The 26,046-nt window shown below is 41.1% G+C and overlaps 1 protein-coding gene across 1 annotated transcript in view; it reads left to right on the top strand.

The window, feature by feature from the left end:
* The window catches only part of GLUD1 (glutamate dehydrogenase 1), a 34,094-nt gene that overhangs the window by 998 nt on the left and 7,050 nt on the right, over positions 1-26,046 (top strand). Inside the window, exons 2-9 of the mRNA XM_025434310.3 lie at positions 12,519-12,599; positions 13,119-13,174; positions 13,969-14,032; positions 18,496-18,590; positions 23,762-23,941; positions 25,064-25,201; positions 25,409-25,546; positions 25,914-25,994. Of these exons, the coding sequence (XP_025290095.1) occupies positions 12,519-12,599; positions 13,119-13,174; positions 13,969-14,032; positions 18,496-18,590; positions 23,762-23,941; positions 25,064-25,201; positions 25,409-25,546; positions 25,914-25,994 (833 nt within the window). The remainder of the gene's footprint in view (positions 1-12,518; positions 12,600-13,118; positions 13,175-13,968; positions 14,033-18,495; positions 18,591-23,761; positions 23,942-25,063; positions 25,202-25,408; positions 25,547-25,913; positions 25,995-26,046) is intronic.

Here is a 26,046-nt window from a genome sequence, read left to right as displayed (position 1 = left end):
ACCGGAACGCAAACTATGAGATAATTATTTCCAGGGTGGTTTTTTTGTTTTTTTTATACGCTCCTTTTCACATCCGCGACAGACGATCGGGAGACCTACAGAGTGAATTTGCCTTTTCGGTTTGAAATCTAGACCGTGTACTAACAGATGACTTCACTAATGACACGTTGGTCTTTTAAGGCGAGTTATTTTTCTGCCCTGACAGCTTCTGTTTTGCGCACACACACACCAAACAAAAAAAAAAAAAAAAAAAAAAGCGATACACGAGCAAGGTATCATCTCCGACAAACAAACACCAGGCGCCGTGACAGTAAATCTAAAGGGTGTAGAATGCAGGCCGGCCCGCCAGCCAATGGAATGAAATAGCCCTGGGGGTGTGTACTGGTCCTGGCTAGCACCAGATTTGAGCTTGGGGAGAAGATAAGTACTGGAGAAAGGAGCTGAGTCGATTACAATTTGGTAGTTACCCAGTTATCCTGCAGTTAAACTTGGGAATATCTGTACATTTGGCTTCTATACTGTCAGATTGCTTCCCTTGAGGAAATAAACTCTTAAAAAAATTTTTTCCCCAAGAAATTGCACAATACATGTTTAAAGGTGTCTAGGCATAACCTAGAAAGAAGGCACAATCGCTTTTTTTCTACTGAAAGAGAATGATGTCCGATAAAAGGCCCAGGAAGTTGAAGTCTTGCTGGAGGCTGCTTGGCTAACAAGCACAGAGAGGATGTTGGGCTGGACCCTTTGTCTCCACGAGCCTTCTATTCTACTAGCCGAAGTCTAAGGATAGTTTTTAAAAATCTCTCTACTAGAGAAATTTGAGCCCTGCTGGCCCTTCCAGCCTGGGAACAAAGGTTGCCTGAAACTGTTTAATGTTTTACTTGCTAAATCTGCATTGACCCCACCCTCTTCTGGGACATACCTTTAGAGCTTAATTATCCTCTAGCTCCCTTTCCTCTTCTCAAACTTACGTTTGAGCCACTTTGACCTCTAATTTCCCTTTGTGCCTATAAAATTACATAAAAAGTGCAATCTCCGCCATCCTCTTCCTTCTTCCTACCACTCCCTTATTCTCTTAAACAAGAATACACATTTTAGACTCCCAAGAAAACCAAACAAGGATGTTGGAGAAAGAGAAGTTAGCAAACACTAAATTGCAGTGTTTCTTTAAAATGGCCGTCTAGTTTATATTACTATCCTCTTGGCAATATTTTCCAGTCACTTAAGAGATAAGCAAATAAACCAGTATGTGTGTTTTTCTGCAGGATCTGATTTTGTGTCCTTGAAGTTCTTTATAATCCTGTGGTCTTTATAGGCCAAGCCCTCTCCTATCTTTAAAAATCTCAACTCCACAAATTTACTAAAGCAACTAAGATTTGCCATAGTTTGTCAGTCCTTCTCCTGTTGTCACAGCAGTTGTGATACCAAAATACCGAACCTAGCAACAAACCGCATCAGCCATATTGAGGCACTATACTGTAGCACTTGCTTGTCCTGAAGTGTAAGATACAATTCTCTCCTCAATTTATCCCATTTACCAAAAGGCATGTACTGAAAGCACTGTCAACTCCCAGCATATAAACACAGAAACCGAATTGCAACTAATAACTAGTAGCAGGCATTGGAAGATAACATGGAAGAAAATTGGCCTCTATAAAGTGATAAATTTATTATCTTAAGAAAGTTGAAAACTTTAAGGAGGTAATAGGATTGGGAAGGGTTATATAGCTATGAAGGCCCTTGAAATATTTTGATGGGCTTAACATAACGATCAGTGTGCTAAATAGTTGATCAGCAAAATTTGAATAATGTGGACTTAACCTTTTGCTTTCCTGACACTACAAGATCTTCCCATTTTATCACCTTTATCTGACACAAAGAATGTATATGCCAGGAGCACCGTATTCTGGTAGTTTTTGTCTCCAATTAAACATTTAAAGCTGGGTTGTTTGGGGGGTTTTAATTGTTGACCTCATGGATTGCACTCTGGTCTTAGAAATATAGAATATATTAGGTGATTGAAATTTTTAAGGATCCTTTGAATAATCCCTGTGACTTCAGTACATCTTGCCCTTTTAAGCACACTTTTCTCTCACCGCCTCTACTGCCTTCTCTACCATTGTTCTCACACACACACACACAAGCCTTGTCTGCTCCTCTTCATCCCATTCATCACCCTCAGTGTTCTGCATCTAATCTTTCCTTGAGCAACTTTCTACCTGACTTTTCCAAAATACCATTTTCAAGGTTGAAGCAAAGTAACAATCTAATTATAATCTGTGTGAGGGTAACAGGTGGTTTTGAGACCTGGGGGTGGCTGATGTGTGTACTTTATTCCAAGTAAATATTTAATAAGACATTTTGGGGTTTTTGCCTCTTCCCCACAAGGGATTTTTGACTGAAGCCATAAAATTTGCATCTCTTAAGGATTTGCAAAAGAATATGTTATAGGCTCTGAAGGGAAGTTTTAAGAGCAGCCTAAATATTTTCAGTAAAATGAATGTTGTGGGAATTTCTGCTTTGAGAAGACTTTTTCAAAGTTTCCTACATGTTTGAAAACATTTGAACAATCACTGATTGTTCCTGTTAACTTTCTCGAAATAAATTCTGTATTTTATTGGCCTGTGGTTCTGCCTGAGACCAATATAGTGCCTTTTCAGAAAGTGTATCTTTGGCGAGAGAAGTACAGATTGATAATAGCAATTCATTGATGTAGGAGCAATTTAACTTTCCCAGCTTGTCCTCCCCTATCTTCTTCATATTAAAACTAATATTAACCTAGAAGTCCCTTCTAGGTTCTAGAAGGAAGTTACTCTTCCTTCCATCATAGAACTTTCTAAAATTAACATAATTTTAAATAAAGCTAATAGATTCTAAGTGGAATAGTGTGATACACTGACCCTAAATCTTTGGCTTAACTGTAAATATCAGTACCAAAACTCTGTTAACCCATTGACTTGTTTTGAAAGAGCCAAAATGCAAAAAAGGAAACAGTGGGAGGTAGACGGTCTTTGTTCTTGTCTCTAGGGGACAGGATGCAGGGGTGGAGGCCTTGGGAGGCTGCTCTGGATTGGAGTCAGTGTAATATTAGTCCGTGGTCCTCTGGGCTGTGATGGTGCGGTGAATGGTAGTACTTTGGAGGAAGACTGCAGAAAGTACTGATCCTGTTTAGAAAACAACACATGCATGCTCTGCCTTTACTGGGGAAAAAAAAAATTCTGACTTCTGTGCCAGGTTAACAACCATCAAAACTTGGGTAACTTTGGTTTTTGTTTGTTTGTTTAAGATTTTATTTCTTTTTGAAAGACACAGAGAAAGGCAGAGACATGTAGGCAGAAGGAGAAGCAGGCAGGGAGCCTGATGTGGGACTGGATCCCAGGACCCCAGGGCCACACCCTGAGTCAGGGGCAGGTGCTCAACCACCGAGCCACCCAGGCATCACCCAGGCATCCCGGTAACTTTGAATAAACTCTCACATTCTCTAATATTCTTGAAGTGTGAGTGTGTGTCTGCATCTGCTCCCACGAGATAAAATGTAGCCTTAAATTTAGGATTTAACTCAATCTGAAAGTTCCACTAGAAGACAAGTAATTTGTAATGTGCTCTTCCCCGCAGCCCTCATCCCTGAGGTTTCTGTGGTTGCTGCCCCACTGCTGCTTTTTTTAATCCTTTTAAATTAAATCCAGAACTGGGTTGCCATCATAGAGGCCCTTGAATTTCATAGAAGCCAAATGCATGTGACCTGCCCCCATCCCGCACCTCGAGTAGTAAACGAGGTTAGTGGCGGCGACTCCGCGTCCGATGGCCCTCAGGCCTTCCCCTCACTTGGTCCAAATCCCCGTAGCTGGCCAGCTTTGGCAGCAAAAAGCCCATATGCGGGCACACAACCACGGCCCTCTCATTATGCAGGGAACACACTGCGGGAATTGGAGCATCAACAATTGGAGGACAAGCACCAGTGTATTAAACCCCAATGAAATTGGCAGTGCTTGAATTTTAAGTACAATAAATAAAAAATGAACATGGACTTTCTGACCTATAGAGGGAAGAAATTGGGTATGCAGCTATTGATGATGATTTAGGTCAAGAAAATTGTTTTTTGTCCAATGATGTTAAAGGTGCTGAGGGTTCGGCCAGAAACCAATAAAGCCCAAAACACTAGCTTTTTGGTTGTTGAAGAATTCCTAGGCAATAGCCTGACCTGGGGCTTCTGGGGCCGTGTGGGTTTTTTCCATTTATTTTGCATAATAATTAGATTTTTGTTTTATAAAAAAGATTTCGGACCTCATATCACCTCAATAAAGGATTCGATTCCTAAACAGCCCATGATGGCTGTACCCAAGAAACTCCTGTTAAAATACTTGCATAGCCTTCAAATGTTCAAATAGCAGTTAACAGTTATAAAATGAAAAATGAAGCAGCTCTGCCCCCAGATCTTCCCCATAAAATAACGGAACAATTTTCTATCCGAAGCCATTCCCTAAAACTGACGTTGCTGTCCCAGCGAGGCAGAGTTGTCCCCTCTCCAGAGACAGACATGAATGCAGGTTGCAGTCCCGTGAGGGCTGAAGCGTTCATCTACAGGATCATAGATGGGATCATAGACGGGATGTAAAAGGGCCCGTTAGGGCCGGGCCGGGGCAGGCTTAGCAGGGGCGGAGCTGCATCCCGCCAGAGGGCTGCTCCAGGCATTTCCTTTCACAAAGGGGGCAGCACCTGGGACATCCTGCCTCTGCACAGGTCAACTGGCAGAGCAGGGGGTAAGCTAACAGCTGACTTTGCCGAGCTCTCTGCGGACACCAGGCACTTTGCTAAGAGCTTTTCACGCATCATCACTTCTATTGCCCATGACAACCTCATGAACACAGTTGTCCCCTATTTTCAAATGCAGACTCTAAGGCTGAAGAGTAAAGACTCCTGGAAAGGTTGACACACCCAGTTAAGTAGCAGAGTTGGGGTTCTGACTCCAGCACCCCCCTCCTTAATCATTGCGGTTTATTCGTGTAAAAAAAAAATTATATCCTAAGCAATGGTTGAGAGCCATGTCATGCCCTGCACACAATGACTCCTAACACTTTGGATCATTTGAAATGCGTTAAAAGCTACTAGAAGGCCTCCCTCTTCCCTAGAAAATGCATAGGTATTCCAACAACTATGCATATAAAACCTGCCCATATATGAAATCTTTACAGGTCCATTTATTCCAGGGGGAAAAAAAGCATTTTGTGCATTTGAGCCTTATGATGTACATGAACTATTTTTTTTTTATCCCTTTTACCAAAAAAGAAACCGCAGGGAATAATAGTCAAGGGTGAGAGTACCCATATTGGAGGTGTATTAAATAAGGATTGTTCATTAAAAGCTATAGATTATATTCCAAATCTGTTTTTCCATTATGTGTTCGTTTTCCCTGAAGACAAGAGCTTTAAACTTTATGCTTAATTAAGGAACATTCCTTAGCTCGTGGGGATTTCTGATAGTTAACCTGTTCATTACAGGTCCTGCTCTGTGTCAGGTACTATGCTTTTTTGCTGGGGGAACTATCCATAAGAAAGCTTTAACAAAACCAAAAAAAAAAAAAAAAAAAAAGCTGATTTTTTTTTTTTTCTCAAAATGTCTTTTCATCGATTTCCTCAAAATAGAATCCCAAATCTCTTATGGTATCTGTGTCATTCTCCTTTTGCTTTTAGCTCAGTATTCTATTTTCTACATTTTCCTTTCCCAAAACCAGTCACTAAATGACACAGTTGAAAACCTACTCAACAATGCATTGCTGCAATTGGAGTTCCAAAAAGAAAACCAGGGAGCGATAGTCTTAATCTGTAAGCAAGGAGGGCTGGATGTGAATTGGATGGGGGAAAGAACATTTTAGATAAAGAGAAGTAGAGGGGGTGACTGATTCTCAGCCCAGGCGACAGGGAAGACTGTGTGATGGCATCCTGGGACAGACTGTGTGTTTGTAAATCGTGGAAAGTGTGGTTTTATGACATAATAGATACTGATTTAGTCTCTGCCCCCAGTTCCTGACACTCCTAAAATCCTGGTAATTTCCTGAGAGCCTGTTTTGTCCTAATATTTGGTCTTTGACTCCAGTTCCTGACACAGAGCTTCTAAATCCCTTGGAATTTCCTAGGTGATAGGAGCATCTTTTGTTTCAATGAGGCAACCCTTGGTGGGCTCCTGGATAGCTTCAGGATGGCAGCTGGTCACCAGAAAGACTAAGCCATGATGAGTAGCTTGGAACTTTCAGCCCCATCCTCTGTCCTCCTCCATGGAAGTGAGAGAAGTCGGATACTGAGGCAACAGCCATCGTGCCTACATGAGGAAATTTTCATAAAAATCCCTGAACTACTAGGTTCTGAGCGCTCTGGTGCACATCCGCGTGCCCGGAGGAAGGCGCACCTGTTACCCAGGGACAGAAGCTCCTATACTCAGAACCCTTATAATCCAGTAAACATGTAAAGGCTTTACTTGAGTGCCGTGAGCCATTATAGCAAATTCTCAAACCTGAGGAAAGGGGGACGTAGGAGCCTCTGGTTTGTAACCAAGTTAGACAAAAGTACGGGTACCCTGGGCACCCAATACTTGGGATTAATATGAAGGCCAGTCCTGTGGGACTAAGCCCTTAATCTGTGGAGTCTGCACTAACTCCAGGTAGCCAGTGTCAGAATCGAATTAAACTACGTACGACAACTAGCTGGTGTCCACAGAGAATTGGAGAACTGGTTGTTGGTGTGGAAAACCCACACATTTGGCGTCAGAAGTGTGCGAGCAGAAACAGCTTTCTCTTCATGCTTGTTGGGTGGATAATGATAAATCTGGAAGGGCCCAGAAGGCTGGGCAGCAGAGGAGCTGAGAATGAAGTGATAAGTTACAGCAAAGAAATGAAAAGCCACAAGCGGATAAAACATTTTGAAGGAAGGATAGTATTTCCCAACAGGTAGGATCTCTCAATGAAGAGAAAGGTCAAAGATAAGTCAAACTTCTAGTCTGAGGAACTGTTAGAAAAAAACAGTAGTATCAGGGACTAAAAAGTGTTAGTAGGAAAGGACTGAATTTTTAAAATAAGGAGATCTGGTGTAAAATGTTCCTTAGGAAAATTGGAAATTGGAAATACGAGCATATGTTATTTTCTTGATCTTATTTTTTTAATATAAATTTATTTATTTTCTTTTTTTTATAAATTTATTTTTTATTGGTGTTCAATTTGCCAATGTCTTGATCTTACTCTTGGAAAGTACAGTCGCCCTACCTGTGGTGCCCATCCGTTCCTTGTCTCCTGTGTCCCTCGAATTCTCTTCCTGCTCTTAAGACCATCTCAAATACCACCTTGGCTTATTAATAATTTATATGAAACAGGGTATCTGTAATTTCGATCCTTTACCCTTTGAACCGTTTTATAACAAGTTACTGTTATGTTTTAATAAATCTCCAATTTTATATTCACTTTTACTAGCGTCATTTCCAAGACCTGTTTGGTGAGAAGGTGGGACTCAGTTTACTGCTGTTTTAAGAATAAGCAGTCTATGAAACCAATGAACAAAACCCTCCCCTCTTAACGTATAATCTTTCCTCCATCCATTGGGCAGTAAGTTCAATACATAAGCACCAGACAAAGCTCTATGTTTAATAGATAGTATGTATTTAAATGCAGGCAAATTATTTGGGAGGACATACACACACACACACACACACACACACACACACACACTTGCTATGAATAGTCACCCGTAGGGAGAAGATGGGGATTACATAGTGCTAGTTAGGAGAGATTTCAGTTTTTCCTGTGTTTCAGCTTTGATGAGCACATATATGTAGGTGTTCTATAACTTTTAAATGTCAATGAAAAAGAAGTGAAATATTTTCCCTTTCATTTCTCCAACATCAGCTAAACATATGCTTCCCAGAACTTACTAAGTTTGTCTCTTCCAAACACTCAAAGATTTTGATTATGGGTTAGAACCCTTAAGTGTTCGCTTCCTTGCCTTCTTACACAGACATGGACACTATAAACAAAAGCAGTTAAAGGTATGCTTTTCCTTTGCTCCTTGCAGTGTGGAACCAGTTTTGATCTGAGACTTCTCATACCTTCCGTGGTCGTTACTTACTGATGTGTGCTGGTTCCTCACTGCTTATTGCTCTCTTCTCCTCATTTGTAATTAGGTTATGCCATTCTGTTGCACATTAGGAAATTATATTAGTATTAAGTGAGAAAAGCTGTTCTCATGAGTAAATGGCAAGACGGTTAGTGCATGCATTTTAAGAGTTCTAAGGCCTTTTTGTTTTCCTGTGAGTTCAGTGCCTGTGATAGAACTGGTTTTCTGAAAAGTGAAAGAATATAGTTGGAAATTGAATTTTTAATAAATCAAGCCCTATTAAAAGATTTGGTTCAAGTAATTTTTAAAACCATTTGGATTTTCATGAATGTGTTTAGTTAATGATTCATCGTAAAAAAACAATGGTGACTCAGTTGCTAGGAGCCTTTTTGTATGTTTTTGGTTTTGAGTCAGCTGGCAAAAGGAAAAAAATTCAAGCTACTCAGTTGTGGTTTTCACTGAATCTTTTTCAAAGTAAGGAACTGGTGTGGTTTCTTCATCACTATAGCAACTTCAGCTAATTTTCTCTTGATTTTTATTCTAGAAAAACTTAACTGTACACCAATCATGAAGCTCTTGAGGATAAGGAATATCTTTAAGACTTAATGTCATTAAGTCAACAGGCAGAGAAATGCTCCCTGTTGTGTGGCGTGCAGATACCTGCATGTTATTCATGTTCTTTTGAAACATCTAGATACCAGTTAGCTCAAAATAGCTGCATGGTACAGTTAATTAATTACTCTTCAGAGTAAAAGGTCTGATTTCAAAGCTGTGTCACCAACTATACCAGGTTTGGTAAATAATAAACGTTTCTAGTTTAGGCAGCCCTGGACTCCTGCTTTCCACTGAAAGTGTTCACCTCCATCGTGATACAAGTAATCACTTCCCAAATGCTAGTGGTGCTAGTAGCAGCAACATAAGCTAACAGGTAGTGCTGTGGGACTTTAGGATACCAACAAAAAAATCATAATTTACTTTTCTTCTCATTTTTGAAATAAAATTTTTGGTCCATCTATAAGGGTTTTTTGTGTGTGTGTATGTGTGTTTTAAGATTTTATTTATTTATTTGAGAGTGAGCCACCCAGCTGCCCGCAGTCCTTCCAGTTTCCGCCCTTGTGCCCATCCAATCGCTGTCAGTCTGGCTCACCTTTAGCCTTCTCTACCATACTTCCCATCCCAAAGAAAAGAAGGAAAGGTGTGGTTTTAGAAAAAGTAAAAATATTCAGACTTGCAAATAAGATCTTTTCTTATTTCATTTTGGTTTAAAACATTTTAAGGTTTCCTGATGTTCTTGTATGTATATGTGTTACCTGTTACTTGGCTTTACTGAATGTCTTGTCTTCAAATTCTGTATTCTTGGGGATCCCTGGTGGCTCAGCGGTTTGGCGCCTGCCTTCGGCCCAGGGTGAGATCCTGGAGATCCAGGATCGAATCCCACGTCGGGCTCCCTGCATGGGGCCTGCTTCTCCCTCTGCCTGTGTCTCTGCCTCTCTCTCTCTGTTTCTCATGAATAAGTAAAATCTTTTTTTAAAAAAATTCTGTATTCTTGAAAGATAGGCATTCAAAAATGCTATGTTTTCCCCCTTTTAGAACCTTGAAGTTTAAGATGTAGGGTCTGTACCAACTTAAAGTAGTCCGTATCCCATCATTTTATCCCTTGCATAGCCCAGTTGTGCCAGGATCTCAATCCACTGGATTTACAAATAGAGTGGGGAGCGACTTCTTTTTTGCCATCACACTCTTAGCATCCAATAGAACGTGGGTAAGAATTTTTAGGCGACAGTATATTTTTATTAATTATCTTCGGTTTCCAGTGCTTTCCCTTAGGGATGGGTGAACTCCTGTCCTGGGGCTTGTTTGGTCCCCAGTACTGGTACAGTACAGAGTATTTTATTTATGGCTCTACTTGGAGAGTTTGTTCCAGACTAACAGTTTCAGTAATCCTGTGCTAGTGTGTCTGCCAGCTTAGGAAGTAAAAACATTTATGTGTATCGCTGATTAATTAGAAAGCTGAAACGAAAGCCTGTTTTTTCTTCAGCCTGGCAGTGCCATGTGCACTCCTTCCAATGCCCCCTCTGCCCCCACTTCGTCTGCTCCGGGGCTTAGCTCCCTAACTCTCGTCCTCCTTCCCTTAGTGCTCCTCCCTTGCTTCGTGGACTCCTCCGGGCTGGTGTGCAAGGTAGTTGACGTAACTACTTCTCTTCAGTGGCTTGCACTGGAGCTCTGGCTGGGTGTGGCTCGGAAAGAAAATTGCACTTTACAAACAAGAATTCCTGGGTTCCGTCCAGCAGAAACATGTTTTTTGTTAAACATGTACAGTTTCTGACTCATCATTCCAAGGCTTCTGCAATAAAATAGACATTTTGTTTACACCAGTTTGTACAACGAAGAGTCCAGTTTCTAATTAGCATTAAAGTCTAGAATAATAGGATTACTCTCGGATTCGTGAATGTTACTCTTCAAGCTGTGTTTAGTTTCCCACTGAATGCATTAGATTTAAGCATTGGATAAGGGAAAATAACTTCTCCCTGCCCTTAAGAAAGCAAGGAAAGTGGTAGCTACACTTGTGAGCATAGTATAGTATATAGGATTGTCCAGTCACTGTGTATGCTACACCTGAAACTGGTGTGATTTTTTTTTTTTTTTGAAAGAAAACAAGGGAAATTAAAATAACTTAGCAACTACTTCCACAGGCACTAAAAGAGCAATGAAAAAAACTGCTTTGTGTGTGTTGTAGGAGAAATACTAATCCTTAATAGCAGACTATTTTACTGCCCTCATTCATCTTAAGAGGTAATGAAATCAAGATTTATTAAGCTGTTTGTTTAAACGCCTATCAGTTTAAACTTTTTAAAACCTGAATTTCTTTATCTGCCTGTACTTGGTAACACTTGCAGTAGCCGTGATAATGGCAGAGGTGGAAGCACTGACCCCACGCAGGCGCCGTGCTGGCTGCCTCACGAGCACTGTCCTGTGCAGGCTTGATTCAGACCCTGGGCACAGGTCTGTGCCCCCAGGTGAGCAGTGCCCTTCCCTGCACCCAGCCCAGGTCCCAGCCTAGTAGCCTGGTTTCCACTGAGTCCTATGCCATGTTACATGGTTAACATTTTTACTGATTTTAAAAACACACTGTAGTGTTTAAACAAATTTTTTTATTTAAAAAAAATATAGAGATGCCTGGGTGGCTCAGTGGTGGAGCGTCTGCCTTCAGCCCAGGTCGTGACCCCAGGTCCCGGGATCAAGTTCCGCATCGGGCTCCCCTCAGGGAACCTGCTTTTCCCTCTGCCTGTGTCACTGCCTCTCTCTCTCTGTCTGTCGTGAATAAATAAATAAAAGCCTTTTTTAAAAATAATAAATGTTCTTTATTGCTTACAGATTTTTTTTTTCTGGAGTACTTTTAGGACCTGAATTTTCTGCCTCTTAACTACTTTCCAGCTCTTCCATAATATATGCAGACACTTCCGGTGAATTGTGTACAACTTAGAGGCTTATCAGAATTTTTAGTGACCATGGCTTTTCTGTCTTAACGCCTTAGTCAAGAAATAATGATATATTTATTCGCCACACATTTGGGCACCTAATACATGCATGCCATTTTCTATGTTAGGTACCAAGATTTAAGTTAAAGCAGTGCACAAAATAAAGTCTGTCCTCTTGAGCTAGCTTCCCAGGTGGGGAAGTCAAAACAGTAAACAGTATAAAGTCAGCAGTAAAACATTAAGGTAAATGGGGCTAGAGAGTGGGGATGAGGAAGGTGCTTTTTTAAAGAATGTGGTCAGGTAGGGCCTCTTGTAGTGAAGAAAGTTCTAATAGAGGCCTGAACAAAACAGGGAAGCAAGCTCTATGGCAACAGATAAATATAACTGCTAGACCTTTTAAGAAAACTGTCATTTCTAATCTAAATTTTTTGAACTCCCTGCTACCAAATCATCCAAGCCAAAAAGTAAAAGAAAAAAGCCTTCACTGAGTTAGATGCCTCCCTCAAAGCATAAAAAATTCCATTTGAAGGATTTTTTTTTTATCTTGTGAAGCCATAGTTCCTGCTGTCTGCCACTGGGCTGTACGTTCCTGAAGGACAGGACTGTGGCTCATCTCCTCATCTCCAGGAACCTTGCTTGGTGCTCTTAAGTGCTCCCACCAGAATGCAAAAACTGCACTCCCATCCCTGTCTTTTTCTCTTAACCACCAGAATACTTAAAAATCTAAATCAGTACTCCTCCTGTAGCCCGTACAAGGTGCTAGGTGTCCAATTAGCAGATTTTCCTTGACTTTGTATCACAAGCCACTTGAAGTGTTCTTGGAAAAAAACAGAGTGTAAAATGCAGAAAGTGTGGGCATTTCCATTTCTAGCACTTTTTCTTTTAACCAGCCCAAAGGATGTTCTAAATACATCCCCTTTTCTCACCCCCCTCCCTCGCCCCGCAGGTATCCGTTACAGCACTGATGTGAGTGTGGACGAAGTGAAAGCTCTGGCTTCTCTGATGACCTACAAGTGTGCAGTGGTTGGTAAGTGATCTCCTTTGTTGCTGCCTGAAAATGCTTTGGGGAAATATGTTAACATACCAGGTTACCTTTAGGATGTTATTTAAATTGCACAATTTAATGCTTACATAATTTTTCAATTAGTCTTAATTAAGATTTAATCTGTTTTTTAATGGAAAAATTTTTATGGGAACTAATTGGATTTTAAGTGTAGATTTTTTTTAACTGCTTTTCCATACTCTGTAAGTAAGACCAAATCATAGTAGAAGGAAAATAAGTATTTTTTTTCTTTTAGAAGTAGTAAAGCACACTGATTAAATATACATAATTTGCCCAGCCTTACAATTTCTGTTCCACTAGAATTTTAGTTCAAGGACATTTTAGAAAAGATCAGTGTTGATCAATGTTTATTTCTTGAATTTTCTGAAACTAAATCTTATTAAAGAGTCACGTTTGAATTATTGTAATATCACATAGTGCTTTCTGCCTCCGGAATTTGTTTATCCTTTGTATGGAATAACAACTTGCAGCCTTCTCTTACAGATGTGCCATTTGGGGGTGCCAAGGCTGGTGTTAAGATCAATCCCAAAAACTACACTGTGAGTATCAAAATGACATTTGTGCACATGGTGCATTCATAAAGGACTTGAAATTACAGGGCTTCTATGTGTCCCCCATACCAGTGAGATTAATGGCCCCTATTTTAAAGGAATGGAAAAACAAGTAAATAATTAACTCACTGAGTGTGGTGCCATATAAAGGTCACCTGCTTAACATCAATGTCCTTTTTCATTTTTACACTTGGTTAAAAGGTAATTAACATCTTCATATTCTTAGGGCATTTATATCCATCCATGTTACATAGTCTATAATATAAATATAATATGCTCTATATGCATTTAACATGTTCCTATGATCTGCGACTCTTATCTTGGGATCTCAGAACCTAGTGACAGCCTAATTTAGTAAAAATCTTGTTTATCCTATCAATTCCAAGTTAATTTAAGCTAGCTGTTACTATGCTTTATAGCTCTGAATTAACATCTGTTACAAACATTTTATATATATGATTTCATTCTTTTTTTTTAACCATTTAAATGAAAATGTGCCATAGGGATTATTCTTAGGGTCCTATATTAATACAAAGAGAACAGGAAGTGGATTTGAGCCCTAGTTCTACTGTTTGTTGTTTGTATAACCTAATTTCTGATCTATCATTTTCTTATCTTCAAAATGGAAATGCCTGCTTTATAAGTTGTAAGGATTACACAAGAAGATATATGAAAATGTCCTATAAATAGAAAATATGAGGCAATTATCACTTATCTCCACCAGTGGTTTTCTATCAAAAACATTTGTTTCCTTGTTTTGTTTTCATTTGTTTCCTTTATAGGATAATGAATTGGAAAAGATTACACGGAGGTTTACCATGGAGCTGGCAAAGAAGGGCTTTATTGGTATGTATTACCTTGTAGGCTTGAGCATGGAGTAGGAACATCTAAAAGGCAATTTTCTTAAGTTAAACTCCTGTTTTTATCTATATGCACATGGGTAGAATTGCCCCTTTACTTTGAAAAACTGGGTTCTGTGATAAATACGGTGGACATACTTGGGCCTGTTTTGGTAGGTCTCACGTAGAAAAGCTCAGGTTCTCGGTATGCAGTGTGGACACAGGGGGATCGCTTCCACCTCTTCTGCTTGGACAATCTCTATTGTGATATCCAGAAAGATTTTAGGAAATAAATAATACCTGTTTTATAAATATTTTTTTTAATATGTAATAGTCACTTTTACAATAGTCTGTTCTGCAAGCAGTGAGAAATCTGCTGCCTTTTGGAACAAGAGCCTAGAGCAAGCTGCCCCTTCAGAGCAGTGGGCACAGGCTGGGAGGTGAGGGGCTCACCCTGATGACTCCATCTGCCCTCCCTGGCGGGTCTTGAGAGTCCCCAGGGTTCCTGATATTTGTCACGAGGCCCTTTTGCCAAACACTAGATTTCTAAGGGTGCTGATCTTCAAAGGCTTGATGTTTTTGCAGTAAGTGTCACCTGTGTTGTATGTTTTGTGTGAGATGTGAATATTTGCTATGATATATAAATACTCATCATTTAGTCAGTTTTTCAAGCAAATGAAGTCTGTATATTTCTTTTTTGTTCTAGGATTCTAATTTGTTTTTATAACATAAAAGTATTTAACAGAATGTTTGCCCTTGTAACATAAAAAAAAACTGACTAAAATAAGAAAGAAAATCTACTTTCTCTGTTTTCCTGCCCCTGTGTTTTTCTTCCCCAACATTCTCCCCACTGTTAATTCCTATGAACTTAAGGTATGCTTCCTTTGAAATTTGCCCTCTTCGTAGGAAAAAAAGAGCATGAAATAAACTAATACAGAAATCAATATAAGTAGCACTAGAACTTGACCAGATTGGGTCTGTTGTTCATCATTTCACAGGCATTTGGATTCTTGGCATGTCTCCTCAGCACTGCTGTGAATCTGTCCTGTCAGAACAGGGGGGTGCCGGGTACTTGGAGGGGACTGCCTCCTTTACAGAACTGCCTACTACTGCTGAGATTTGGTGAACTGCAGTCATGTTCAGCCTAGAGAGCCTCATGATTTTTCTCTTAGCTTCAGTCGCAAAGTGTTTAATAGTCTTGAGTCACTTCAGACTTTATTGCCCATACCTAGAGTATAACGAGCTTCATTTTCTCTATATTCACAAGTACCTTGGGATTCCAAAGGTTAAAAGTGATTCCTGGAAACAGTGAAAGCCTAAATACTGCAATTTGACTTCTTTGTTGAAGCACAAAAGCCTCATTGACTCACAATGCAGCTAACCTGACACCTGGGCTCAGAAAGATTTGTAGCATCTGGGGGGAGAGGGGGGGGGATCCTTTTTCTCCCTCCAGGGCCCAGAACTGGTCCTGAGTAAACCTCTGCAACTGAGTTCATTTATTTCTCCCTTACTTACTGACTTGTCTTTCCAGAGTTTCAGACTGTGAGTTGGACATGGGCCTGAGTCCTGGCCCAGGCACATCCTATGCCTTTAGGAAAAGCTTTTCATTTTCTGCAAAGAAGTCAGCTGGGCTTTTACTAAGGATTGCAGTGGCTCTGCAGCCCAGTGTGGAGGGAAGCCGTCCTACCTGGCTAGTGCTCCAGTCCCTGAATACTGAATGTCCTCCCAGTTGTCATTCTCCTTTACCTTCCTTCCCTGATGGTCCCTGCTTTTCAGCACAGATCTTACACTACCTCTGTTACATTTATTCATAAGAACTTTTTTTTTATGCCATTCTAAGGGATATCGGTCTATAGTATTCTCTTCCTGTGAGGCCCTGATAACAGCATCATACTGGCCTCAGAGAATCTTCCTGTGAGGCCCTGATAACAGCATCATACTGGCCTCAGAGAAAGAGTTAGGAAGTGTTCTTTCCTCTAGTGTCTTTTTTTCTTTTTTTTAAACTTGTGAAAGCTTGGTGTTTATTCTGTTGTGTGAGTTTAGATACCACCTTTGTAAACTGTAAAGTTCCCTTGGTAATCCAATGTCTCCATTTCTTTATAATTTTCTCAGATTTCCCTGCACCAAAATTGGCCTTTCAGCTCCACCCTGTGCTCATGTTCTGTTAAAGCAGCTGTGCTCTTTAGTCAATTTTTCATCTTTTTTATACTATTGTGGGATTGACTGATGGCATTTTAGCTTTCCCAGGGTTATGTACCTGTTTTACAAAATGTGGATGTTCAGACCTGTTCTCTGTTAAAATATTTGAGTATTTTTCTGTAATTCAGGTTTTGCTTGTAATCCGAGCATTGCTGTCCATTGATTTTATGTGGAGTAGAAAACTCATAAGCCTAATAATATTTTGTGATTTCGGCTTTGGATCGGGAGCGCTGTCTCATCTTAGGCCATCTAGATGAATTGAGGTTTTTGAGAAGCCTCAGAATTTATCATGGTACATTTCCAGTTTACAAACTGCATACTTCAAACTTGCCCCTTGCCAATAGCCCTTCTCCACTTGAAATCGTGATTTGACGCAACAAGCATACTTGACACTTGATACTACTAAAAAACGTTTGTAGATCCCCCTTGCATTCAGGAGCAGTTTATCATTTACACCTTTGGAGAAAAGCAAATCCGATCAAACAAATCTTTACGAACGTCCTTGAAGTCTTGCTCTCAAGGAATGGACATTGTGAGCAAATGAGAAGAGTAGAGCCCCTTTTACAGAGGATAAGACTAGAACAGGGCGTGAGTCCGTCCAAGGAGGAGAGTTAGGGGTAGAGTGATTTGCGGGAAGTCAGACTTCATGAGAGTTAGAAACTGCCTAAGAGAAAGGGTGCTCAGATGCAAGAGAATGACAGATTAGCTGTGGGCCGGGTGGGAGCGTGAAAAGCTTGACCATTTCCAAGTTGTCTTAGACCAGTTATGTAGCCATTGCATCACAGCCTGTGCAGAGAAACACCTCCTTGGACGTGGGCCCCAAAAGTACAGGACAGTATTAAAGCATATGTTATTCAGTTGGTTAAGTAAAAAAATACAGAACTTGAGTACTTAGAAAGAACTTTTCTGTGGGAGACTTCATAGCTGAATAATTTTTAAAGTTCTATTTTTCTGAAACGTTAATGGGTTTGTATTAGTTAACTGAAACAATACAGAAAGTTATAAACAAGGCCGAAGTGGAAACATCGTGAGCAAGTGTGAGGTATCCATATCTTTCCAAACTTGTGCACACATACTACATATACAGGTGGAAATAAATGCATGGAGACTATACACAGGCCTGTCCAGAGAGAGAGAGAATTTTATGTAAATGGAACCTCTATACATGCTATACAAATCCTGCTTTTTTTCCCCCACGTAATGTGTTTTGGTGAGGACTACAAGCTTTTTACTGGCTGCATAGTATCTCTTTATGTAGATACAGCATTTTTATTTAATTGACCCACTAAATGGGATGTTTTTGTATTTATATGTTTTTGTATTTTATATGTATTTGTATCCCTCCCTTGACGGATTTGAGTGGACATCATTTAACACATCTTTAGGGGCACCTGGGTGGCTCAGTGGTTGAGCCTTTGGGTCAGGTCGTGATCCTGGGATCGAGTCCCACATCAGGCTCCCTGCATGGAGCCTGCTTCTCCCTCTGCCTGTGTCTCTGCCTCTCTCTCTCTCTCTCTCTCTCTGTCTCTCATGAATAAATAAATAAAATATTAAAAAATAGTAATAACGCATCTTTACCAGAGATCTCGGTGTGGCCGTCAATATTAGCGCTGACACTGGCATTTGTTGCTGCCGTGGAGTAACTTCTTATCCTCAAACTAACTTTCTAATCTGCTGTGATCTGAGCAATTGAAAGCTGAGGCCTAAAACTTTATGTACATTGAGGAAGCTTTGAATAACAGGTCAAAGCCCGGGTGAAATTATGGGCCTTAACACAAATGCTTCAGCAATGTGTATTTTTTTTTCCTTTTCTACTTGATGGGGAGGGCTTACACCCCCATAAGCGGTATGGTTCTGTGCTGCCTCAGACACAAACACTCCCCAAGCACAGCACTCATCCTTCTGTAGGCAGGATGGTACTGTTCTCTCTGGTTGTATGTAGTTCAAGGAGCTGAGGTCAAGAGGGACACACCGAGGTGCCTATGCTCATGTATTCAGAAGTCCAGTTGAGTGGCTTCTGTCTGTTAGCAGAACTGACTTCCGAACAATATCTCAAGGCAACACCAGAGGGAGAAATTACCCATATAACATTTGTGTGTGTGTAAATTTTGTCGTGACGCACTTAACGAGTATTTCTATGACTTCAAGTAGTTACCCAGATCTAATGTTTTCTAACCACAGTAGCTTTGTTGTAAAAAATTACAAGGATTTAAGTGTTTGAGATGAGTTCATCTTAAAAGCTAGTACAATGCCCTTTCCTTGTGTCCCCAGGTCCTGGCATTGATGTGCCTGCCCCAGACATGAGCACAGGTGAGCGGGAGATGTCCTGGATTGCTGACACCTACGCCAGCACCATAGGGCACTATGTGAGTACCCACCCAAAGCCCTGAGATCCTCATTTGCTGTCTACAAGAAATAACAAACTGATGTTATGTGGATGGAGAGAATTTGCTGGGTTCTTCTCCCCTTTAATCGTATCTTGATTTGCACATTATTTTACTTCCATCTCTCTAGTCGTAAACCATAAACGTAGCATGAACATGGACTGAGCTTTCACTTACATGCCACCCCATCCTGAAAGCTGGGATGGGACCTCAGAAATGATCACCTACCAGTCAGGGCAGGACATGGTGTAAAACACTAGAAGGGAAATGAAGAAGCCTTCAATTCTGACTTCCCGCAAAGAGCTTTCATTTAAAGAGGAACTAAGACACATAAGCAGATAAGATATGGAGATAGGATAATACATGGAGATGAGGCCTATTTAGAAGTGTACTAGGAGAGCGAAGAAGTACATGAACCAGGACAAAAATCTCAAGCCCTAGTTTTGCTAGTGAGAGGGGAGGCTCTGGCACTGCCCCTTTCCTCAAGGAGCCTGGGCTGGTGCTGTTAGACTGCACTGGAGCCCAGGGCCACGAGGCCTGGGGAGAGGCGTTGGCACCTGACAGAGACTCCATAGGACTGGAGTTGGATGTGTTATCAAGGAAAACAACCAGGAGGACTTGGGTCTGAGAGACCAAGTAGAAGTAGTGCCACTAATACAGAACACGAGAAAAACGAACTTTCTGTTCTTGAAAGGGATAGAACCTTGAAAAACATTTAAGGAGTAGGAAGAGATAGGGAGTTGAAAAGACATTCATTAAAAATGTATCTATGGGCAGCCCGGGTGGCTCAGCGGTTTAGCGCTGCCTTCAGCCCAGGGTGTGACCCCAGGGTCCCGAGATCGAGGCTCACATCATGCCCCCTGCATGGAGCTTGCTTCACCCTCTGCCTGTGTCTCTGCTTCTCTCTGTGTCTCTCATGAATAAATAAAATAAAATATAAAGTAATAAAAGATAGATAGATAGATAGATAGATAGATAGATAGATAGATAGAGCCTCTGCCAAACAAGCAAGATATTCAGTACAGTTGGGATAATTGGGAGCACAGGGAGTCCTGATGCTGGCACAAGGCGTAACAGGGCCCGGCCAAGCCTCCACAGGTGAGATCAGAGGAGGCCTCCTTGAAGGAGTAAGCGCTAGTCTGCACTCTGATGAATAGGATCACTTGCAGAAGGGACGGGGCTGTGAGTGTTGGAGGCAGAAGGAACCATTGGGTAAAGTTCTGGGGTGCAGAAGTGAACTTGAGGCTGAGGGAAGACTGGGGTAGTCAGAGTGGAAATCCAGAGAGTGGAGTCTAAGGCCACTTAGAGGAGAATTGGACCAGATCATAGGACCAAAGTCTTTGCCTTAAAAACAGAAGGATGCTGGTGGAGTGCTAACTAGAAGCAGGCATGAGGCATTTTGACCTTCACTGTGTACAGCAGGGAATGAGACTGTTGGGGGCAGGACCATACAGGAGCCCAGGAGACGGGGGACTTGGCCTGCGGTAGAGCTGGAGACAAATGGACAAATGGGAGAGGGATGGATGGATTGATTGATTTGATTTGATTTGATTTGATTTGATTTGATTATTTATTCATGAGAGACAGAGAAGCAGGCTCCGTTCCGGGAGCCCAATGTGAGACTCGATTCTGGAACTCCGGGATCTCACCCTGGGTGGAAGGCAGGTGCTCAACCGCTGAGCCACCCAGGAGTCCCAAGGAAGAGGGATTTAGAGGGAAGGTGGTCAGTTGCAGAAGGAGGAGGGCGAGGAGCTCCACATGCCTCGTTGAGGGAGCCGTGTTTGGGAAGAAACGAGTTCAGCAACTAGATCATCCATCTGGGGGACAGAAAGTGGAACCAGGCTGCAAGGAGCAGTTGAAGGAGGGAAATGGGGCACAAGGAGTAGCCTTCACAGAGAGGAATGGCGCTGGGCCGCAGAGCGGAAACGAGACAGGTGCCTGCTGCCCAAGGACAGGGGTGGTTGGCAATTGTCTGGCTGTGGGCTCCACGTTCATCCTTGCAGGAGATGATGCAAGAGAGACGGACAGCGGAGGTAGCAGAGTCCTCCAAGGAAATAAAGGCCTCGTGAATTTTCCTTTAAAGGGCCCTGAGGGAGGGGCGCCTGGGTGACACATTCCGTTAAGCATCTAATTCTTGGTTTTGGCTCTGGTCATCATCTTGGTCTTGAAATCAAGTTCCATGTCACATTCCCAAGCTCGGTGCAGAGTCTGCTTGAGATTTTTGCTCTCCTTCCCTCTACTTGCTCCCTCTGTCTCTTTCTCTCTCTCTCTGTCTCAAAACCTTTTTTAAAAAGTTGGGGGGAGGCCCTAGTGGCAAGATGAGCCCTGGAGAGGAGAACTAGAACTCTTGCCCCCAGAGAAGGAAGGGGGCTGCAGCTTGCAGTAGAGGAGCTCAGACATTAGTCTGAGGACCTGAGAGGGTGCAGACTGTGGTTGGGAGTGTGAGCAGGCCACCTGGATTCAGAACTGGCTCCCTTACACACCAGCTCCATGGCCTGTGGCAGGCCTTGAGCGCCCTATGCTTCCATTTCCCGTATATAAGATGACAATAGCAATAGCTCCTAATGATTAATTGAATAATAAAATATAATGCACTCAGAATAGTACCCACTCCTGGAGCACCTGGGGGGCTCAGTCAGTTAAGCACCTGCCTTCAGCTCAGGTCATGATCCCTGGGTCCTGGCATTCGGGCCCCACATCTGGCTTCCACGCTCACCAGGAGCTTGCTTCTCTTTCTCCCCCTGCCTGCTTATGTTACCTCTCACTATCTCTCTCTTTTTCAAATAAATAAATTAAATCTTTTTTTAAAAAAATAATAGTACTCCTTAGTAAAACACACAAGACAACAAGTATTCATAAATATTAGATCGGTAAATTGCGAAAATCCCCTGAAATAAAACGAACAGTATGAGATGCTTCAGAGAATTTTGGTTTTAACTGCCATTCCCCAAAATGATGCTTTTTCCATGTCCCCTTTTGATATTAAATGAGCTCCGAATTATGGTCTCTGTTTTTAAACAAGACACTAGACTGCTTAGTGCCAAGTAGTAGACACCACATTCATTATTCATAGCTTACTGCCAGGGGTGACCACAAAAGAAAGTTTTGTGAGGCACTGCCAGCTAAACCTGGCAAAGGGCTTCCCTTCTTAAAGTGATAGGAAATCCAAAATTAGGGCCTAAGGTCAGGAAGCTACTGTTTTTCTTACTCATTTCAGATGTAAACCTAAACCTGCCTCAGCTTTTGTGTAATCTGCCCAGAAGTGCAGGCCACGGAGTGAGGGCGTGTGGTCCCTGGGCTTCTGGGACAATCCGGTGTGCTGGGCGCCGGGCAGCTGGCACCGGGCCTGACCTCAGATGGGGTTGCTAGCGGCTCCGGCATTCACATTTGCACTGTGTAAAAGCATTTGGCTCTAGGTTTGCAATTCTGCGTTCACACAAGTGTTAATTATTCATGAAGGGAACTGTGGGAAAATTGACTAATTTCTGTAAATCACTTTACTGGACTGCCTTCTTTTTTTTAACTTTTATTCTTTTTTTTGTTGGCGATTTACAGCTAATACAATTCTAAGTTGTCTCTGTAAAAACAGTTAAACACACACACACACAAAAAACAAAACCTTAAAAAAAAAATAGTTAAACACTACAGATAAAGACCAGGTTACTTGTTAACTCACCCAGCTACATCTATTCGGGGGTAGGGAGAGTGTGAAGTAAGGCATTGCGTCTTCCTTAGTGGGTAGCAGATTGCCCCACAAGTTTATTAAATAGTCCATAATTTATCCACAAATGTAAAATGCTTCCTTCTTTTTATGTTGATGTCCTGTGTATAATAGGGCCATCTATTTTTCCTCCCCCACTGACCAGTCTATTATTCTACATTGTTCTGGTGGCTACATTTATGGATATACCTGGAAGGGAAGTTCTCCCAAGCCCTTTCTTTCTTCTAATGACAGTTTCTGAGCAAGAATACATGGTCACTTCACAGAGAACAGGAGGACAGATGGTAAAGACTGTTACTCCCCGACCCTGCCCCCGGAGCTGGCGTTTGCTTCCAGGGGTCCTCCACTCACACTTGCACAGGAGCCTCTCTGTCTCACCCACATGTACCTTTGTATTTTCCTAACTCAAATGATACCATACCAAATACACAAAAAATTTAAGTTCCTAGAAGTAGAATCTTTGGATTACTAGGTATTTTTATTTTGGTAGGCATTCCAGATTGCCCTACAAACCCTTTAATTATTTTGTCTTTTTTTTTTTTTTTTTTTTTTTTCAAATTTCTTGAATACTTTTGTTAATCTATTCCTTTAGTTGAACTTTGAATATTATCTTTTAAAGTAGCATTTAGGGGATCCCTGGGTGGTTCAGTGGTTTAGCACCTGCCTTTGGCCCAGGGCGCGGTCTTGGAGTCCCGGGATCAAGTCCCACGTCGGGCTCCCGGCATGGAGCCTGCTTTTTCCTCTGCTTGGGTCTCTGCGCCTGTCTCTCTCTCGCTCTCTCTTTATCATGCATAAATAAATAAAATCTTTAAAAAATAAAGTAGCATTTTATTGAATTTCTAGATTAGTTTGGTGGGAGAGTATCTTTACAATGTGGAGTCTTCTCATCTAACCAGAACTACCATGATACCTCTTCCTACTTAGGCTCTGTTTTGATGACATGTTCAAGTTTATGGTAGGTTTTAAGACACATGTAGGATGTATATCCAACTTAATAGGCCGTAAGTACTTTTGAAGGAATAATAGTTGTAAACAGAACTATCTCTACTTTTGTGACACTGTTATTTGTACTTAATAATGTTAAGTTCCTAAAAACTATTTCTCCTGTTGGAAGATAATGATTTTTTTGTTTTTTGTTTTGTTTTTGAGAGAGAGCGCACTAGCGGGGAGAGGGAGAAGCAAACTCCCACTGAGCAGGGAGCCCACACAGGGCTTGATCCCAGGACCCTGGGATCATGACCTGAGCTGAAGGCAGACTTGAATTTAACCCACTGAACCACCCAGGCACCCCATGAAAATATGATCTATTTTATTATATTTTTTTCTAGGAACAGAAATCTAAAAAAGTGAGGCATATCCCTATTGGTGAAGGTGTATATAGTCCTCATAAGCAAAATAGACAAAAATGTAAAGTTTTGACTTTTTCTTGCAGGATATTAATGCCCATGCCTGTGTTACGGGTAAGCCCATCAGTCAGGGTGGGATCCACGGGCGGATCTCTGCAACTGGCCGGGGAGTCTTCCATGGGATTGAAAATTTCATCAATGAAGCATCTTACATGAGTATTTTAGGAATGACACCAGGGTTTGGAGATAAAACGTTTGTTGTTCAGGTAAAAATGTTTGCTCTCTTGAAGAATAACTGATATACATAGAGTAAGTTTTTCAGTGTTTTTAGATTTGCAATTTTTAAATGTCATTCTTTTGAATCTCTGTAACTATTAGGATGGATGTTTCCGGAGTAATACATGCTTTAATTTCTAAATCTTGATGACTAGATTCATGTGACTAGAACCACTTTCAGTACCTCACAGATACGTATGAAACTATCACCAACTTCTTTTGGTCAGTATTTAAATTGAAGTTGTTTTCAGAAGGGGAAACGTTTGCACAATGATCCAGATTTCAACTTTCAGGAAGAATTTCTTTGGTATTTGGTTATTTTACAGAGTAGAATATAAATTAAGTTGAATGGTACTTTGTTTTTTCCAAAGGAAATGTAGAAAAATGTATAAAGACTACTTTGTACCATTCCATGCTATTAAATTTGAAAACCTATATGAAACCATTTGAAATGGACAATATTCCAGTAATATCTAAAGACATATACCAGAAAGAGAAAAGATTCATGAATTTGACTATATCAAAATTCAAAAAGATCTTTTACCTAAGAAAAATCAGTATAAACAATGTAAAAAGACAAACTTAAAGTTTCCAACTTATTCTACTGCAAAGTTTCAACACTCATAACATAAACAGCATGTAAAAACTGAGAAGAAAAAGAGCAAATAACTCCAGGGAAAAACAGGTTAGTGAAATGAACAGATAATTCTAATTCTCACAGGAGTAGACATATAAAGATGTTCTAGCTCCCTCATATTTTTTAAAAAATGCATGCAAAAGAAAATGACACAGAGGAACTGAATGGTACTTTAAAATAGAATAGAACTCCTATTCCTCCCAGGGTGTGACATAAGGCATCTGGTCCAAGGGACTGAGGACATGGGTGGCATGACTGGCTCTTTTATAAGCCAACCAACCTAAACTTCTTTAGGACTCACTATCACAGATAATAGAAGATGGGATTCCACATGGGACATTTATTGCTGAAGAGAAGCCATTCAGTACATTGTTTCTTGTGACAAAAGGATCTTGAGAATGACTTCTAAACTGATAGAATGTGTCTTGGTCAGAATATGACTCTTCCTTCTACACTGTGTAATTGTTCTCTCTAGGGATTTGGTAACGTGGGCCTGCACTCTATGAGATACTTACATCGTTTTGGTGCTAAATGTGTTGGTGTTGGTGAATCTGATGGGAGCATATGGAATCCAGATGGTATTGACCCAAAGGAACTGGAAGACTTCAAATTGGTATGTTAATCTAAAGTCTGAACTGTGACTACCCCGAATATTGTAAAGTTGAAATAAGTGTTACTAATATCTATTTCCCTTGTTAATTTTTTAAAATGCAACCCAAAGATTTGCTCTTAATAGATGAGTCTTCCTATCATGGGCACTAATTGTAAACACTGAAACTGCAGTGCAGCCATTAATTCTGACTTCTCAATCAATTCTCAGCAACATGGATCAATCCTGGGCTTCCCCAAGGCAAAGCCCTATGAAGGGAGCATCTTGGAAGCTGATTGTGACATCCTGATCCCCGCTGCCAGCGAGAAGCAGCTGACCAAGTCCAACGCACCCAGAGTCAAAGCCAAGGTGAGAGCTTGGTACCAGTGTGGAATGACCGTGAGGGTCATAGAAAAGCTCTCAATTGGTTTTTCTCTTTTTTTAACTGCTTTGTTGAGCTATAATTCAAATACCATACAGTTCACCCAAGCGTAAAATTTAGTGGCTTTTTGTGTATACACAAAGCAGTGCAGCCATCCATCACCGCGGGTTTCCTCTTAAACCAAACTTCCAAAAAGTGGTTAGGGAAATAGAAGGGTTTTATATACTTTATTTATAGAACAAAAGACTTCTTACTAACTTAATTTAAACTGGACTTCTCCCCATTGCCCCTTGCACCTGGTGTAGGGTTTCGATGGCACTGCTGGCATTTCTGTATGTCCTGACTCTCTTGCAGATCATTGCTGAGGGTGCCAATGGACCAACAACCCCAGAGGCCGATAAGATCTTCCTGGAGAGGAACATCATGGTGATTCCAGTAAGTCATCTGTGTTTTATATGTACTTGGAATCCTCTTCTATAAGGAATGA

Source organism: Canis lupus, chromosome 4 (genome assembly GCF_003254725.2).
Source record: "Canis lupus dingo isolate Sandy chromosome 4, ASM325472v2, whole genome shotgun sequence".
NCBI lineage: Eukaryota > Metazoa > Chordata > Mammalia > Carnivora > Canidae > Canis > Canis lupus.
Note: the sequence above shows the minus strand (reverse complement) of the source record. Positions and strands in the feature narration are given on the sequence as shown.